This window comes from Varanus komodoensis, unplaced genomic scaffold (genome assembly GCF_004798865.1).
Source record: "Varanus komodoensis strain SLA01 unplaced genomic scaffold, ASM479886v1 scaffold9, whole genome shotgun sequence".
NCBI classification, from domain to species: domain Eukaryota; kingdom Metazoa; phylum Chordata; class Lepidosauria; order Squamata; family Varanidae; genus Varanus; species Varanus komodoensis.
In genome coordinates this window covers 6,095,042-6,114,871 of record NW_025336598.1, presented here as the reverse complement: position 1 = coordinate 6,114,871, position 19,830 = coordinate 6,095,042, and the positions used below count along the sequence as shown (strand labels likewise).

Genomic DNA, 19,830 nt, shown 5'->3' with positions numbered 1-19,830 from the left:
CTAGACTTCTGTAACGTGCTTTATGTGGGGCTTCCCCTGAAGACGGTCCAAACACTTCAATTGGTGCAAAATAGAGCTGCCAGGTTGCTGACGGGGACGGGGCGTTATGCTCACTGGCTGCCCATTGAAGCCCGGGCCCAATTCAAGGTGTTGATTATGACCTATAAAGCCCTAAACGGCTTGGGTCCTGGCTACCTGAACGAGCGCTTACGTCCGTATATGCCCGACCGCCCTTTGAGATCTGCGGGAGAGTCCCTTCTCCAGGAACCCTCCATGAAAGAAATCAGGAGAGTAAGTACTCGGAGGAGGGCTTTCTCTGCGGTGGCGCCCAACCTATGGAATTCACTCCCCAAAGAGGTCCGCCTGGCACCATCGTTACTGGTTTTTCGGCGCCAGGTAAAGACCTTTTTATTTAAACATCATTTTAATTGTTAAAATATATGATCTGGCCAGGGCAACTTCCTTCTTCCTTCTCTTTTCTCCTCCTATATTATTTATTTACTTATTTTATACTGATAATTTTAATTTTATATTATTATGTTCGTAACTCAGTGGATTTTTGTATTTAATGGTAATTTATTATGTTCTATTGTATTTCAATGTATTTTATTGTGTTGTAAGCCGCCCTGAGGCTTCGGCAAGGGGCGGCATAGAAATGTTATAATAATAATAATAATAATAACAACAACAACAACAACAACAACAACAACAACAATAGGCTGGGCATGCACATGATAGGCATGTCATGAGCAGAGCTGGCTGGAGCCAGGGGTCAGACTAGATGGCCCAGGAGGTCCCTTCTGGCCCCTGTGTTCATGTGGAGTGCACTCATGGCTACGCATGGAAGTTGAGGCCTGCCGGGAGATGGTGCTGGATACCCACTGAAAGAGCCTTTGAGAGGAGACTAGTTGTCCTTTTCTCTGGCCCTTGTAGCAGACAAAGAGTTAGTCAGAGCATTGAATTGGTTCTGTCCATGTCGTGTAGAAGGCTAGGACCCTGTGGGCATCCAGCAGGTGCAGCATGGCCTGTATGGGCATGGAGGGATTGGGGAAGAAGGCTAGCAGGACTATATCCTGGTTGACATGCAACCAGCAAGCGATCTTGGGCATAAACTGGGGGTCTGAAGAGAGCACCGCTTCATCCCTATGGAATGCCAGGTAGGGGGCAACAACGGTTTGCTAGCTCAGCAGGCTGATGTAATGGCAATGAGGAAACTTTTGACAGAGTATTGCGCCTCTTGAAGGGGGGTGCTGCCTGCCCTCAGAAGGGGCATTTTGTGAAGAGGAAATGGTGGAAAGAGGGCAGAGTCTGAGCCCACTTATGCTGCCTTGTTTGGTGGCCGAACCCCATTCTTCTGGTGGTAGCTCGAGCCTTGCACAGGGAGTCCATACTCTTGTCAGTGCAGGTGTTAAAGAGGCCCTCACCAAAGGGCATTTCTTCTATGCGCGCCTGTGTCTCCTAGGGGAGGACTGCTGAGCACAGCCACATATGATGGCAAATGGCTATTGCCGCCATCAGGGTCCTCTTGTCATAGTCCACATAGTACCTGGCTTCCTCTATCTGGCGTCTAGTCAGCTTCGCTGCCTCAGAGTGGATTAGACATGCAGCCTCATGGAAGTCATCTGGCAGATACTTGGCCATGGCCCCCGTCTTCTCCCAGAGGAAGAACTGGTAATGGATCACAGTCACCTCATAGTTGGAGACTATGCGGCTCAGTGAGGTGGCAGAATAGGCTCACCTAGCAAAACCGTTGAGGCATTGGCCCTCCCTGTTGACTGGTGTGGTGTGCTCTCACTGGGAGGTCCCTTAGGTAGATTTCATATAACAGAGTTGGGTTTTGGGTGCTGGTGAAGGAATGGTAAGTCATTGTCCATCACTCCTTAGGTGGTCTCGATCTTTCCTGATGTGGCCAGTGTGACAGCAGGAGCCTTCCATGACTGTTGATCTGTCCTCAGCAGCACAAGAGGGAATGGGTTGACTACCAGGATGGATGCCTTGGCTCCCAGGGCACCAAAGATGGGGTTGGTCAGCTGGGTTGCCTTGAGTCCCAGGTCCCCCATCATGTGTAGCCCTATGTCCACAATACTCCCTCTCTCCTCTGACAGTGATGCCCAGTCCTAGTCATAGACCAGGGCATCATGAGATGCCTCTGAGGGAGTAAAAAAGCCAGTGGAGGCAGAGTCCAACACGCAATCCCATTCAGATGACATTGAGAGGGACCATATGTGTCTGGCTGGCAAGAACTTGTGTTGGGCTGCCAGTGAGCAGTGTGGCATCAGCTGCCGCAGTTGTGGGCTCTGCAAGCAGTAGGATCGGTTGGCATTGGTATGATGTTGGGGGTTGCAGTTTCACAGCTCATCATCCATGGGGTCACATGGACCATGGGGCAGCATGATCCTAATCTACTGGGGGAGAGCAGGATTCCTGGTGCCCCCTTAAGTCCTGGTTGTGTAGTAAGGGCAATTGTCCAGGTGAGCAGGTGGTGGGCCTGGGGTACATTGCTCATGTAGGGAAGGCCTCTTCGGGGTATCTGCAGCAGACTGGCAACTGGTCCTCAAGACTGATGGTCTTGGACAGCAGAACTCCAGGTTGCAGCACGGGTGGTGGGTGGCTGCAGGCTGGGGAGGCCCTGGCCAGTGAATCCGATGGAGGAGGTGTGCACAGCACTTCTTCTTGAAGCAGGCTCTGGCCCTGGCTTTTGGAGCAGTGGTGGCCATTCTTTTGGGTGCAGTGGCAGCTATTTTCTTGGCCTTCTTTCCCGGCCTCATGGTCTTGGCTTCCATCCAGGTAGACAGCCCCTCTGCATCTGGCTTGGAAGAGATGACCATGCAGAGGGCCCTCTTCCAAAGCTCAGCTTTAAGCTGCTCTGCCCACTGTTGGTGTGTTTGCTTATTAAAAGCTTGGCAGTGGGGGCAAGTCTCCATCATATGCTCCTCACCAAGGCAGAGGAGGCATTGGGAATGCTTGTCCATTAGCGGGAGAAGGACATTGCATGAGGAGCAGCTCCAGAAGGCCACAGATGGACGGCAGGGTGGCAGAGGGGAGGGAGGGAGGGAAGAGCAGAAAAAAGAGGAAAGGGGGGAGTAATTTTTTTTGAAGTATTTCTTAGATTTTTTTTTTCAAAGGAGAAAAGGGAGAAGATAAAGATGGGAAGACAGCAGAAGAAAGCAGAAAGAAAAGAAAAATGTCTGGAAAGCAAGTAGGAAGAAATAGGTACAAAACATAAGGCACTTAGCTAGTGAGTAGCAAAGGATTCCCAATCTATGCTGAGCACAGTTGAGAAGGCACTGAGGGACTGGGCAGGAACCGCTCCCCCATATACCTAAGAACGGGTGGAGGGGAGGGGCTTCCGCCCACTCCAGCACGCTAAGCTGTTGAAGGTTTTTTTTCCCCTGATCCAGGCCCCATGCAGGTGCAGAAGTCCCATTATATATGATGCACAGAAACCACAAAGAACTTCTGTAACAGGGATGGCTTGCAAAAATCAGGTATTCATGCTAGTGCAATCAGAACTATTTTGCCAAGTGCAAAGCTACCACTGGATATACCTCCATCTTTTAAAGTCACTGAAGTTGGCAGTTTTTTAAAATACTTGTGTATGTTCATGTGTGTGTAACAGAAGGAATGTGAAGAAATACACTGAAATACTTTTTGTACTAATTTATGTTTATATCTTTTTGAATCTATGTATTTATCTGAAGTATGCTAAGCAATCTATGTATTTGTATATACAAACAGGGAGGACTGTATGTGGACAGGAGGGTTTGCATCTGGTGTTGGGTCAGAAAGACTGTGCAGGGGATGTTGCTAGTATGCCACTCATCTTGTTACTCACTGGCCTAGCTGGTCAAGGTGATCTGAAGAGTGGTGTTGGAGGAACCAAAGACAGTGGTTCACTGTAGCTTAAATGTTCATGCTGAGGCTGCCTTTTGTTCAGTTCAGAAATTCACAGCCTCCATTATAACCATGGGGTATCTCAAGTTGTCTGCAGTCCAGTGCACAGAGCAAGTCATACCTTTGATTTAGACTTTCCTCTGGATGATAATAATTGGTGGAGCTAAGAGTGGCCTTGTTGTCATGGACAGACCACTTCCTGGTGAAATTGGGCTCATGAATGTTTACCTCAAGCGGGGGATGGGCGGGCACACCCATTAGGATGCTCCACTATCAGCAACATATAGGACCTGATGGGCTCCTAAGCGTTCTGGGAAATCTTCCAACAAACTGAACTGGCAATTCTATTGAGGCTCTTGTTTCTCTGTGGAATGGACATTGATGTAATTGCTTCAAAAGTCATTTTCTAGTGCTGAATAGCCCACTCTGCCTGAAGAGACTGCAGAGCTATGGGCAATGAAGCAGGTCATAGAGTAGAGGGAGTGGAAGTCTTGTGCCTAAGTTGATCAAATGCTCCTTAGAGACCATACTCATGCTTACCATGTAAAAGGGCAGGCTGCCTCCCCACCCCCAAAAAAGCCTTATTTTGCAGACTTTGATACACTGGCGTAGATGCCTACAGAGACTCTTCAGAATAGTTCAGAAGTTGCTAATGCAAGCTCAGGATGCCTAGAGTTCTCATAGACCTTTAGCTATGCTTTTCATCTTACTTTGAGGATAAAGTCATCTGATTCAGAAGTAGTTTACATGCTGTTACAACAGATCTAAATGAGGTGTTCATTGCCCTATTTACTCATGTTTTGTGAGATCAATACCAGTTAATGAAGGATGATTATGTGGACAAGATTCTTGTAGTCAAGTGGACAACCACAAACTTTTTTGATCCCTGTTCATCATGGCTACATTGGGTGGGTCCAGAATTTGCTTAAAACCACCTGCATGAAAGAGTGGTAATGACAACCATGATAATGTATTGCAGAACCTTATGTTCTATGTTGCATCTCTCTTTTTGCAGTTGGCAATCAAAGTCTTCATTGATTGATAGTTATAGTAATTTAAAAAGTTTTCAGAAAGTAATTCAAGAAGGTTAAAATTCAGACAAATATTACCAAAAACAAGCAGGGAGGAACATAAACACTTGAAATACCTTGTATCTAGTGCTTTTAAAGCTTTGTTTCGAGGTTGCTGCTCCAAGCAGCTAACAGCTGGATTGCCTGCAAGTGGAATTGTCATCGCACTCAATACCAATGATGTAATGGCTTGAACAGCTAAAACATTAATTTGAGTCCTTTCTGTGTCTTCCTGAAAAAAAATAACCACAAAATCCAAGTTATGAGTACCATTCTATAATAAGGGAGGCAAAAGCTGCAAAGAACAAGAGCTATATGTTGGACAGACAGAATTACATGGCTCTAATTTACAAGCCCAAGAGCAGTGGGCTCTTAAAATCCTGAGATCATTCAATTCCTATATACAAGTTTTGGTCTTACTTGAAATCTTTCCCTGTATATTCAGGTTCATTAGTTTCAGAAGAAATTTATTTATTTATTTAATAAATTAAGCACTTTCATGGGATAGCACTTCCAAAAAGGTTTACACATGTTCAAAAAACAAATATGACACACAAGGAAAAAAAATGGGGAGGCAACTGGGAAGGAATAATACTTCAGCAGACTTGGTTAAATGACCCTGCTTTCCGTGTCATATCCCTCATGTTAGCTTGCTGCTAGTGGTGGAAGTGAAGGAAGAAGGAACATTCAGATCGATGGGCTGGTGAACTCTCCCTCTCCCTGACATCTCACTCAATCCAATCTGTTGGCATATGGGATGCAAGCAAATACAAAATATGGATGGGTTTTATGTTGCGAGACATGTGTTGTCAAAGTTTCAGCCAAACTTCCAGAATAACTTTGCCCAGCACTCACGCCTATATGCTGTTGTTGCTAACACTGCATGAAGGCATGTGCTTCTGCAGGCACCAATCACTGCCAATTCTCAATAGTTTGGGCAAGAAGCAGGAAGGTTCATCCTGATCCTAGATACTTGCTTGGGGAGAGCCTCTGCCTTCAGTACAATTATATTTATTTCTTTATTACTGATTACATTATATTGATCAAATGAAACTACATATCAGATACATAAGAGTAGTAGGTGGCTTATAAATAATAGTAAAGAAATAAATCCTACCTCTTTCTGAGTTTCTTCTTGATCCATTACAATAGGCTGTGTAACAAGAACACCAAGAAGAGTAGCCCAAGTCTCTTCAAACTGCATGCGACTTATCCACCCTAAAGGAAAAATCATACCATTACCACATTAATCAGGAAAAAGAAAACTTACACACTGTAGTTTCTATATCTATATTTTTAGAATACTCTTTAGAAATCTCTGCAACTTCAGCATCTGTGTGCAGTGCAGGAGAAACAGAAGGGTTGTTTCTCATAGCTTCAGTCTTGCATTCCACAGATATAGATGTATATTCTGGCTAGTATCAGGAACTTCCCTTCCTTCAAACCACAGTTTGATTCAAGCATGCAAACTAATCAACCTCTAATATCCCAACATACCAGACAGCTGCTCTTCAAATCCCTTTTTCCTCTCCTGCCCTTTTGTTTGCATTGCGTGCTTTATGCTATAGTACCTTTCACTCCTACTTTTTAACCTTTTAATAAATTCCTTTCCCCCAATGCTTGGGCTATCTTGTGCTGAACCCAGTGTCTGGTCTGAGGTTTGGGACCAGGGAGGGTCTGGGCAAAGATTACAGCCCAGTTGGCCATGGGAGTGGGTAATCCTGGGCAACTGTCCACTACAATGATGGCCAAAAGTTCTTTTTCCCAAATAGTATAGTTCTGCTCTGAAGGTGTTAACTTGCCGGAGTGATAAGTACATAGCCGTAGCTCCCCATGGTCCCCACCCTCTGAAGAAGACTGGGTCACGAGGGCTCTATGCAAAGTGTTCTTAGCTAGACAGGCTATTTTTCCTCAGGAAGTGTAGCACCACCTTCACGTGCTGCCCATGCAAAGCAGAGTCCTCCAACTAGATCAGCAAAGTATCCAAGTAAAGAATGAACTAATCCAGGAAATCTCAAAAAATCTCGGGGTACTGGTTGGCTGCAGGCTAAACATGAGGCAGCAGTTTGACGCGGTGGTCAAGAGTGCCAATGCCACCCTAGAATGCATAGCCAGGAGCATGGCTTCTAGATCGAGAGAGGTATTACTGCCATTCTATACGACTCTGGTATGCTCGTAGTATTGTGTTCAATTCTGGGCCCCTCTTTACAAGAGGGATACAGCAAGGTGGAATTGGTGGAGCAAAGGGCCAGAAGGATAGTGGCTGGTTTGCACGATAAGTCATATGAGGAGAGACTGAGGGAACTGGGTCTTTTCAGCCTGGAGAAGAGGAGATTCAGAGGGGACCTGTTAGTGACATATGTGTATGTGAGGGGGTATAACACAGAGGTGGGTTGTGACCTTCTTTCCGTCTGCGGTGGAGGGCAGGTCATGTTACAATGGGGCAAAGCTCAGGGAACCAAGGTTCAATTTGGATGCCAGTACTTCCTGAGTTAGGACTCCTAGGGTATAGAATAGGCTTCCATAGGAGGTGGTTGAAGCCTCATATGTGAGGGTGTTTAAGGATAAAATGGGCATGCACATGGTAGGCATGTCATGAGTGGAGTCAGCTGCAGCCAGGCGGTCAGACTAGATGGTCTTGGAGACCCTTTCTGACTCACTCTGTTTCTATGTCTCCATGTTTCTAAGTTGTAACAATCACTCAGATCAAGCTTAGTGAAAATGTTAGCATGGTTTAGATGTTCTAGCATTTGCAAAACGAGAAGCTGGTGTTGATTTGGAATAGTAATAGAATTAATTTTTTGAAAGACACAAAAGTGAAGAGAATTATTTTTCTTCTTAAGAAATAAAGGGGGAATGGCCATGGGGGATTATAAAATAAAGTTGGAAATCAGGAACTGGTAAACAGCTGATAATTCAGTCTACAACATAGGATATAGCTTTTCTGCAGGGAGAGGAGGGCCCAGGAACAAGTTGATGATGCAATCACAGGAACAGTGGCAGGAGGTCACAAAGCTTGGTACTGTGTAGGGAGAGGATAGGAAGGGGAAGGGGTGGTGGGTCAAGACAGGATCTTGCAGAGCAGTAAGCCAGCACAAGCTTGGTAGTAAAGATACAATGCTGGCAACAGAAGGTAGAAGGGAAAGCATAGCTTGGTTCTTCTAGGAAATCTGAGGTATTTGTTTAGCCAACCAACTCATGCCGAAAACAACAAGGTATTATAAGTTACTAATGAGGTAGAATTAAGGCTGCTGTGAGTAGTCTCAAATGAGCAGAGTAAGAGGATCAGATTTATAGGAAAGTGGTCTGCCTTTCAAGTGACATCACTGGATGGAGTCAACCTTGAGATGATAGAACAGGGGAATACTCGGTAAGGCATTCTGTTGGCAAAATTTGGGACCCTGAAAATTGCTGTTGCTCCACCCCCCACAAACACAGGGGCACACATTTCAAGCCACTCGGGTATTTGGAAAGAAACCTTTAAGATCAAATGCACATTAGAAGATGATTCCAAGTCCAGGGCTACCTCTGCCATATCTGTGACAGTCGCAGTACCTAATGAATTTGGGAGGCAGTTTTCTGGAGTCTTGAAAAACAAACCCATTTTTGCTAAACATTCTTTTTGGTCACATGAGTATCAAAGCCCTTTGTCCCTCCTACAGTCAAACTCTACCCTCAGGAGGTTTTGTTGCCCCCAGATGCATAGCCTCAGGTTCTGGGAATAGGGTTGGGATGGGAGGGAAAGCCAAGGGAAGGATAATAGGGGCTGGTAAAGGAAGGAAATGGGTCCTGCTGACCCTATGCCAGCATTCTTCAAATTGGCTGTCAATCTGGGGGTAGGGTTGAATCAAGTGGGGGAAGGTTTGTGGTTGATCAACACACATTAGATCATCCAGAATCAAATTGTGTAGTTCTTCTTGGTATTGCGCCATGCAGACTGCACCATTCCAATGTAGATCATGAATCAAATGTTGGAAAAGGATTGTGGTAAAGTTGACCACTGCTATCATGGCTGCCATAGGACCATGGAGTTTTTCTATCTTATGCACCATGGCGGGCTCCCTTGTGCTTTTGTTAGCTGCTAGATTCTGTAGTGCCACTGCTCTAGGTTCTGGGAAGAGAGCTCTTGCTGAAAGTGAGCTGAAGCATGCTGAGAAGAAGAGAGAACAGATTTTTCATGAGTTAGGCATAGTCCCAGGGTTTGCAGTAAGGAACAGGTTGTGTGGACTGAGTGCTGTAGATCAGACTTAGATGGGGCTATGAGGAACCAATTATCGAGATATGGATAGATGTGTACTTCTTGGAGCTGGAAGTGTGTGCATACCATTGCCCTGCATTTCATGAAGATCCTGGTGGCTGTGGCAGTGGAGAGAACAAATGGGAGAACCAAAAATTGGAATGCTTTCTCTCCAATTTGGAAGTGGATGAAGTGCCTATAATTGTGGTCTATGGTGATGTGGAAGTAGGCATCTTTAAGGTTGATGTAAGTGAACTGGTCTCTCTGTTGCAGTAGGGAAGAATGCTCTGCAGGGTGACTATTCTGAATTTCCTGGGTGTGATGAACCAGTTGATGCCTCTGAAGTCTAGGATTGGTCTCAATTCCCCATTCTGCTTCTGTACTGTAAAATAGTGAGAGTAAAAACCTCTGAACAGGTTGGAATGGGCCCTCTGGGTGCTTCTGTGCTTGCCTGAAGCAGGCTGGGAAGTCATGCCTCTTCTGTTGTAAGGCCACCTGGAGCCTATGAAGATGATCAGCGTATGGGCATCTCTGTTGCTGTGAGATCAGGGGTTGGCAACATGCGGCTCCGGAGCCGCACCTGGCTCTTGAACCCCTCTGCTGCAGCTCCGTTGCTCAAAACACGCGCCAGCACAGCTGCTGATCTGCTCGAAGCTCCACTCAGGAACGCAGCACTAGCTAGTTAAGTAAATCAGCTACTTAAGTAAACTGCTACATTCCTCTGCTAAACAAGCTTCCTGCAGGCTCTCATGTTACATGAAACACTGCTGAAAAGATTCTCTTTGTCCCAATGTAATCTCCTGCATCTGAGTGTTGAAAGCTGTGCTTGGGACCTGTCAAAATTCACATCACTTGACTGTTTATCTGCTAATCAGTCACTAAACGCACCTATATCTGCGACCAGCGCTGATTTACTGAGATTTCCCCCCCCTCCAACCATGGATAAATCCGAAGAAAAGAAAAGTTTCTGAAGAAAAGCGAATGTTTAATGGTTCGTGGGTAGATTCATTTGCTTTTACTGCTGACGAACTTTACGGGTTTACTGTTTTATGCACGCAGCTCTTTAGCACTGACTTTGACTCTGCAGGAAGCTGTTCTCCTGTTCAAAATATATGAAAGGAATCCTACTAGTTTATAATGTAAGATTAAAAATAACAGTTTTAGTGACTGAACAAGAGCTGCAGCTAAATCATAATGAAGATATAGATCTACTTCCGTGTTTTAAGAAGATTCTTATAAAAATTCCAGCAACATTATTACATTGGGAGAGGGATGTTTGTTCAATATTTCATCACTTGATAAAAGGATGAGGGCACACAGAAGCAGATGGCATTTTTGGTTTGCTGCAGGTAGCATGTTTGGTTTGCTGCTAGTGGATAACATAAGTTTGGCTTTTTATTTCATAAATACGAGGAGGACTCAGATAGACATTGAGTACTTTATGTAAAAGTAACTTTCAACCCAGAGTCTTTTTTTTTTTTTTTTTTGGAGTTCAAAATGTTTTTGTTGCATGCAGAAATAAAAATTTGTTTTCTCTGTAGCTGTTCATGGATTTCATAAATGCAACACGCTAGTTTTTTTTTTATACATAGCATAAAGACAAAAAACTATATATGCAGTGTTATCTTCATTTTAGATGTCAAAAGGGTTTTGTGGCTCCCAGTGTTTTCTTTTCTGTGGGAAATGGGTCCAAATGGCTCTTTGAGTGTTAAAGGTTGCCGACCCCTGGTATAGATGACGGTTGCTGGAATCCCATTCTTCTGACTAAGGATCTTGCTTTTTGGATATAGACTATCCTCTTCTTCATTTGTGCTCTGAAGAGACCCTCCTCATCAAAGGGAGAGAGTGATGCCAGCAGTCTCTTGTAGTAGTCCAGCTGAATGGAGCCAGGCATGTTGATGGATGACCACTTCACCCATTCTGGCTTTAGTGTCACATTCCACGTAGTGCTTGGCTGCAGTGATCTAATATCTCACCTGCTTGGAGACCTGCATGTGGAGGAGGCAGGATGCATACCTGATGTCATCTGGGAGGTACTTACTCACAGGCCCCATCTTTTCTCATATAAAGAATTGGTAATGGGCCTGGTAGTTCAATTTGGAATGACACTGTGTAGATTTGCCTCACCAAGCTGTCCTATCAGCATTCCTTGTGGTTGACTGGGGCCAAGTGCTCCTGCTGTGCTCCTCCTGTGCTGATTCAACAATGACAGAGTTCAGTCTTGAATGCTGCAGAAAGAATGGGACATCCTTATCCAGCACCTGGTATGTTGACTGACCTTCCTCGATGAGTTGAGGGAAACAGCAGGGGACTTCCAGAACTGCTTAACTGTCTGGAGCAGGGCTGGTAGGAAGGGGATGGCCACTGGTGTTGAGCCCTCAGAGCCCAGGGTACTGAAGACTGGAACAGCAACCTGCTGTTCTGGTCCTGCTGTTGCTTGATCTCCAGTCCCAGGTCTGAGGCCATCCTGAAAACCTTTCTCCATGAAGCATCCATCTCTCCCCCAGAGTGGATGCTGGGACTTGGTTGAATATGGTCACATGTGGGGATGGCTTCAATAGGCACAGCGATATCACCAACTGTGAATCCAAGATGTAATCTGGGCTGGAAGATGGAAATGGATTTCACAATCACTTATGCTGGGATGTGGATGGTGCTGGGGAGTGATGTTGGTCTGGTACTGAGGCCTGGTAAAGGATCAGTAGGAGGAGCCAATGAGTGGTTGAGTAATAACCTTGGTCAGACATTGTGGGGTAGCAGCTGGTGGACAGCCTGCTCTCGTATCTCTTTGGTGCCGAATGGGATGAGGGTGGCATGCACATCCCTGGTGTCGGCAGTGCTCAGTGTTGGTGGTCTGATATCAAGCACCAAGGCTCAGTACTGAGGTTCTTGGTCATCCTTGGTTGAATAACCAGCCCTATGTCTGGAGTGGAAGGATGCCAGAGACCATTAAGAAGAATGGTCCCACTTGATAAGGGGATAACAGCATTGTTTCCAGGGTCCCCTGGCTTCTGAAAATGGTGCTGAGGCTGGTGTGGTGGAGCTTTCGCGCACTTAGTCACTTTCTGTGTGTGTTGTCCTGGGTCTTGATGCCTGGGGAGCATCTCACAGATGAAAACACGGGCAACTTGGGTAGGAGAGAGGAGTTGTGAATTGGAAAGCAGGTAGAAATATATATTTTGTAGATGTAGATATATATATTTAGAGAAAAAGAGTGAAAAACAGGTTGTTGAAGAAAGAGGAAGAAAGGGAGGTTTGTTCTAAATAAAAGAGAGAGAAAATGAGAGAAAAAAAGAACATGGTAAACTTAGGTAGAGAAGAGCAAAATGATTCCTGAACTAGATGTGATGACAGTTGAGTGGACAGGTGGAGAAAAGGACTGCAGATGTTGAGTGTTGCCTCCTGGATCTTCCTGGGCCAACTCCATGATGATGGAGTTGGTCCAGGGGTGCTAGAACAGGAATGCTGCAAAATATTTTACCAAAATATGAAAGAATACATAACTTGCCAAGCCACAGTTTAGTTTAAAAAAATACAAATGTGTCCATTTTCAGTACTTTTTAAGTTGGACCAATGAACACTGGATTGATATTTTTTTCATATTGGACAACTCACTAGGAAGATCATGGATGCTAAGTTTCATATTATTACTAACCAGGTATAATATGTATCCTCTTCATGGATCAGTGCCTTGCTGTGGCGAAGGGCTTGTGTAGCTCAATGAAGCTATGAGCCATTCTGTGCAGGGGCACCCAAGATGGACAGGTCATATCAGAGAGCTCTGACAAAACATGATCCATTGGAGAAGGAAACAGCAGTCCACTCCAGTACCCTTGTCATGAAAATCCCATGGACAGTACCAAAAGGCAAAAAGATATGATGCCGAAAGATGACCCCTCAGGTCGGAAGGTGTCGAATGTGCTATGGGGAAGAGCAGAGGACTAGTACTAGTAGTGCCAGAAAGAATGAAGTGGCTGGGTCAAAGCCGAAAGGACACTCAGTTGTGAATGTATCTGGTGGTGAAAAGAAAGTCCGATGCTGTAAAGATCTATACTCCATAGGAACCTGCAATGTAAGTTCTATGAATCAAGGCAAGCTGGATGTGGTCAAACAAGAGATGCTAAGACTGAACATCGACATCTTAGGAATCAGTGAACTAAAATGAACAGGAATGAGTGAACTTAATTCAGATGACCATCAGGTATACTACTGCGGGCAAGAATCCCTCACAAGAAATGGAGTAGCCTTCATAGTCAATAAAGGAGTAGGAAAAGCAGTACTGGGATTCAATCTTCAAAATGATAGAATGATCTCAGTTCGAATCCAAGGCAAACCATTCAACATCACAATAGTGCAAGTCTGTGCTCCAACCACAGATGCCGAAGAGGCTGAAGTTGACCGGTTCTATGAAGGCCTACAACACCTTCTAGAAATAACAACAAAAAATGATGTCCTTATCATCATGGGGGATTGGAATGCTAAAGTAGGAAGCCAAAAGATAACCGGAATAACAGGCAAGTTTGGCCTTGGAGTACAAAATGAAGCAGAGCAAAGGCTGGCAGAATTTTTTCAAGAGAACATGCTGGAGACGACCCAAGAGACGACACTACACATAGAAACATAGAAACAGGGCGAGTCAGAAGGGGTTTCCCGGGCCATCTAGTCTGACCTCTGGCACCATCCGGCTCCATTCACGACATGCCCACCATGCGCACGTCCAGCCTATCCTTGAACACCCACACCGATGGGGCCTCAATGACCTCTCGTGGAAGCCCATTCCACACCTTTGGGATCCTAACTGTCAGGAAATGCTTCCTGGCATCCAAATGGAACCTTGGCTCCCTGAGCTTTGCTCCGTTGGAGTGTGATCTGCCTTCCTCTGCAGGGGAGAACAGGTCTCTACCCATCTCCGTGTGACATCCCCTCACATACCGGTATGTTGCCAACATATCCCCTCTGAGTCTCCTCTTCTCCAGGCTGAGGAGATTCAGTTCCCTCAGTCTCACCTCATACCCCATCCCCTGCAACCTGGCCACCAACCTCGTGGCCCTATGCTGCACTGGCTATAACCTGGCTATATCCACATGGACATCACCAGATGGTCAACACAGAAATCAGATTGACTATGTGCTCTGCAGCCAAAGATGGAGAAGCTCTAAACAGTCAGTAAAAACAAGACCAGGAGCTGACTGTGGCTCAGATCATGAGCTTCTTGCGGTGGCGCCCAATCTATGGAATGTGCTCCCCAGAGAGGTCCGCCTGGCGCCGTCGTTATTTGTTTTTCGGCGCCAGGTGAAGACCTTTTTATTTAAACGTCACTTTAATTGTTAACAATATTTACTTATTTATCTGCCCAGGGCAACTTCTTTTCTTTTCTTTTATAACTTTTCTAACTTCTTTTATATCGTTTATATTTTTTATTTATTTTATATTTTTTAATTTTATATTGTTATTTTTGTATTGTATTGTGTTGTAAGCCGCCCCGAGGCTTCGGCAAGGGGCGGCATAGAAATGTTATAATAATAATAATAATAATAATAATAATTATTATTATTATTATTCAGCTTAAATTGAAGAAAATAGGGAAAAGTACTAGGTCACACAGGTATGATCTAAATCAAATTCCTGATGAATATACAGTAGAGGTGACAAATAGATTTAACAAATTAAATCTGATAGACACAGTGCCTGAAGAACTATGAACAGAGGTTCGCAACATTGTACAAATAGTAGCAACTAAAACCATCCTAAAGAAAAAGAAATGCAAGAAAGCTGTCTGAGGAAGCTTTACAAATAGCTGAGGAAAGAAGGGAAGTGAAAGGCAAGGGGGAAAGAGAAAGACACACCCAATTGAATGCAGAATTCCAGAGAATAGCTTGAAGAGAAAAGAATGCTTTCTTAAATGAACAGTGCAAAGAAATAGAAGAAAACAATAGAATAGGGGGGACCAGAGCTCTCTTCAAGAAAATTGGAGATATGAAGGGAACATTACATGCAAAGATGGGCATGATAAAGGTCCAAAATGGCAGGTACCTAACAGAGGCAGAAGAAATTAAGAAGAGATGACAAGATTAAACAGAGGAACTATACAAGAAAGAGCTTAACGTCCCCGATAACCACAATGGGGTGGTCACTGACCTTGCACCAGACATCCTGGAATGTGAAGTCAAAAGGGCCTTAGGAAGTCTGAGCAAAAACACAACTAGTGGAAGAGACAGTATTCCAGCTGAGCTATTCAAAATCCTAAAGACGGTGCAGCAAAAGTGCTACACTCAATATGCCAGCAAATTTGGAAAACTCGACAGTGGTCACAGGACTGGAAAAGGCCATTTCCATTCCAATCCCAAAGAAGGGCAATGCCAAAGAATGTTCAAACTACTGCACCATTGCACTCATTTCACATGTTAGCAAAGTGATGCTCAAAATCCTACAAGCTAGGCTCCAGTAGTATGTGGACCGAGAACTACCAGAAATACAGGCAGGGTTTCAAAGAGGCAGAGGAACTCGAGATCAAATTGCCAACATACGCTGGATCATGGAGAATGGTAGGGAGTTCCAGAAAAACATCTGCTTCTGCTTCATCGAGTATGCTAAAGCCTTTGTGTAGATCACAACAAATTGTGGCAAGTTCTTAAGGAGATGGTAGTACCAGACCATCTTATTTGTCTCTTGAGAAATCTCTATGTGGGTCAAGAAACAACAGTGAGAACTGGACATGGAACTACAGTGGTACCTTGACTCACGAACTTAATCCATTCCAGGACTCTGGTCATGACCCATATTGGTCACAAGCCAAGTTAAATTTCCCCATAAAGTTCAATGTAAATAAGATTAATCCGTTCTGTAACTATTTGTTTTAATCAGAAAAATGTGAAGCAAAGTGACAAAGAACTACAAAGATCGCGGCCGCTCCCCATTCCAGGCATAACCATGATCGTGCTTGCCATCCCTGCACGCACCCATCATCCCGGCGCGCTGGGGGGGGGGGGGAGGGCCTGACGGGAGAGTAGGCGTGCGGGGGGGAGAGACGGGCTTGAATGCAGGTGTGTTCGGGGAGGGAGAGGGGCACAATCGTGCTGGGGGGAAGATGGCCAAGATCATGGTTGTACTCCTGCAGGAAAAACAGACACAATCACAGGTGCGCTCCTGCAGGAAATACGGGCGCGATCTCGGCCATCTCCCCGCTGCCCCCAGCACGATCGCAGCCATCTCCCCACTCGGGGGGTGGGGTGGGGAGATGGCCTCGATCGCGGTCGCTATACAGTGAGGAGTTCGCGACCCAAGTTAAATTTCTTATGAAATTTTTGTTCGTGACCCAATTTGGTCATGAACTGAGGCATTCGTGAGCTGAGGTACCACTGTACTAATTGGTTCAAAAATGGGAAAGGAGTACAGCAAGGCTGCATACTATTGCCCTGCCTATTTAACTTATATGCAGAGCACTTCATGAGAAAGGAAGGGCTAGATGAATCACAAGATGGAATTAAGATTGCGGGGAGAAATATCAACAACCTCAGATATGCAGATGATACCACTCTAATGGAAAGTGAAGAGGAACTAAAGAGCCTCTTGATGCGGGTGAAAGAGGAGAGCACAAAAGTTGGCTTGAAACTCAATATTAGGAAAACTAAGACCATGGCACCTGGTCCTATCACTTCTGGGCAAATAGATGGGAAAGAAATGGAGGCAGTGATAGATTATATTTTCCTGGGCTCCAAGATCACCGCAGACGAGGACAGCAGCCAAGAAATGAAAAGACGCTTGCTCCTTAGGAGGAAAGCTATGGCAAATCTAGACAGCATACTAAAAAGCAGAGACATCGCCCTGTCAACAAAAGTGCGTGTCGTCAAGGCTATGGTTTTCCCAGTTGCAATGTATGGCTGTGAAAGTTGGACCATAAGAAAGTCTAAGCACTAAAGAATCTGCAAGGAGATCAAACCAGTCAGTCCTAGAGGAGATCAACCCTGACTGCTCTTTAGAAGGCCAGATCCTGAAGATGAAACTCAAATACTTTGACCACCTAATGCAAAGGAAGGACTCACTGGAGAAGACCCTAATGCTGGGAATGATTGATGGCAAAAGAAGAAAGAGATGGCAGAGGATGAGGTGGCTGGATGGAGTCACTGAGGCATTCAGTGCGAGCTTGGGTAGACTCCGAATGATGGTGGAGGACAGGAGAGCCTGGAGGAATGTTGTCCATGAAGTCGCAATTGGTCAGGCATGCCTTTGCGAATAACATAACATGTATAAGCAGAAGAAATTTGGCAAAACCTTTTTTATAAGAATTTTTTTTTTTTGTTACTCACCTTAACTAAGGAGGCAGTTTTATGCCTCTTTAAAATGATAATATATGAGAAAAATCAAGAAGAAAATCCCCTTTGTCTATAATTCTACTCTTCAGTTCAGACTGACTGACTTAGGATACTTTTATCTACACGTATTAAGCAAAGCCAAGTGAAGATACTTGTCTTCTCTTTAACTATTCTGAACAACTTTGTATTATGAAAACAAGTGCCTTGATCCAGCTGCTTCATTTAGAAAAGAGGAATCCTTGGTTGCCAACTGAGTGGAGGATTGAGTGGAATGAATATGCTATTTACAGCTGATTTTCATTATTAGAAGCTGAAAGTTGCTATTAATTCATTCTTTATTTTATCATATTTCTAGATTGCTATACTTAAGGCCAAAAAATAAAAATCCTGTAATCATCAAATCCACTGGAATTAATTCAAAATGAAAGCTCAAAGCTCTCTCTCCCCCCCACCTCTTCTGAGATATTATAAATATAACAATACTCAGAATCACTACCAACAAGTATAATAAATAACAACAGTAAAGATGCAGTACTGTCATAGGTAAAGCATCTCATTCCTGGCCTGTCTCCCATTCAGGCAGCTTACTGAGCCAATGCTATTTAGCTTCTGCAGTAAAGCTGCATCACATAACTTCAGATCTGATCTTTGACCTATGCAGATGAGTGGTGTGTTAGTATTTATCTCTATATTTACTTGTATGAGAGACGAAACACTGGAGAGCCAGGGAGCACTGAAAAGGGGATAGGTAAAGGAAAGTTTCCCCTTTTGCCAGAACCCCTTCCTTTGTAATTATCTGCAGGCAACCATTGCCACATTTCAAAATTTACCTTGACATTTTAGTTAGTATCACCTCTCCTCACTTAAAGGTGGAATCGTATGCATTTTTACACAGAGAAAAAGTACAACTCCCAGAATTTTCCAACTATGCCGGTTCAAAAATGCTGGTAGTTGTAGGACTTTCTATCTAGATGTGTTTAAGACTGTGACCTTAAGCAATTTTTGAAATATTCACATTTGAGGAAGAAAAACAAGAACATATGAAGCTTCATTTAAATGAAGGAATGTCTTACACAATCCTATGTAGTCTTGTTTAACATTTTTCTTTAGAATGGGCTAAAAAGGGGACTATCTGCAATGGAGCTACCCCAAATGTACAAATTGTACTTGCATTCACAGTCCAATCTGTTCATTCATATCAGAGTTAATGAAAAGGCTACTCCTCCTTTTTGTAAGTATTCTGAAATGCAACCTTCTTTTAAACTATCATGCTAATTTAAATTACACATGAAATTTATTGCAGCTTAATACACTAACAATATTTTTCATGTTTGATTTAAAAGAAATAGAGTTAAAGATTTCTTTAGGATATTCAGGGAAGATCTATGAAAATCTTTTAATTTGGAAAAGTGATTAATACAGCACTATGTATGTAATATACTTAATTAAGAATCTGAACCAGTGGGATAACCCAAGTTCTGTTTTACCCAGATCAACAAACACAATACAGTTCCACTTCAGAATGTCTGTGTAACTCAAATTCATCCACTCACAGTTAAAGTTTTTACTAAGGCAGTTTAAAATAACTTCAAACTATCATGAACAGTTTTTAAAAGATATCAGTAGAAGATTGCCACTTATATATTCAACTCAATCTACCTACCTAATGTGTTAATTCGATAGATAAACTCCTTGAATACTTCTCGTTCCTGAAGAAAGTCTACGGGGATTTCTGGGAAAGTTGTGCCAAACTCTCCTGTAGGCTTTGGAGACCATCCCAGTTTCCAGACCTGTTTCATTACAGAAAGATAGAAAAGTATATATATCATGTGGATAGGAGGCTATGCTTTCCTTGCTATTCCAACTTTTTGCTTGATATAAAATATCAAAACATTGGTTAGTTACCATAACATTTCCTCCCAGTTGATGTGATAGAGACATTTTGAATGATGGGCTAACACATGCCACACCCCAAGAAAAGGAGGAATCATACAGAGAAAGACCTCTAGATACAGGGAGTGATCTGGGGAGGTCACAAGGTATACAGAGGGAGAGAAGCTGGAATGTGACTCAGCCACCTGCAACAGAGTTTGCTTTAGATGCTTCCATCACACCAAGTAGAAATAACCTTCCTGATAAATGATCTACCCTGTTGGGTGTGAGGAGGCATCCAACAATTGGCTGTGTACAAGCTAAGCTACAATGGAATGACAGCTGAGGAAAAAGTGTCTTCTACCACTTGGTGAATGTAAGACATATTGGTGGAGACAGCTGCCAAGGTGGTTGTCACTCGATGGTATATACTAATATACTATGA

At 44.0% G+C, this 19,830-nt stretch overlaps 1 protein-coding gene across 8 annotated transcripts in view; it reads right to left on the bottom strand.

Annotated features, from left to right (window-relative positions):
- HTT (huntingtin) overlaps positions 1–19,830 on the bottom strand; it is a 454,323-nt gene that overhangs the window by 113,275 nt on the left and 321,218 nt on the right. For all 8 annotated transcript variants that reach the window (XR_006413521.1, XM_044417924.1, XM_044417925.1 and 5 more), the window contains 3 exons: positions 19,177–19,303; positions 6,082–6,182; positions 5,042–5,196 (listed from right to left, as the gene is read on the bottom strand). Coding sequence is in view for 7 of the 8 variants with exons in the window: in XM_044417924.1 (XP_044273859.1) it covers positions 5,042–5,196; positions 6,082–6,182; positions 19,177–19,303 (383 nt within the window). In the remaining variant the exon portion in view is untranslated. The remainder of the gene's footprint in view (positions 1–5,041; positions 5,197–6,081; positions 6,183–19,176; positions 19,304–19,830) is intronic.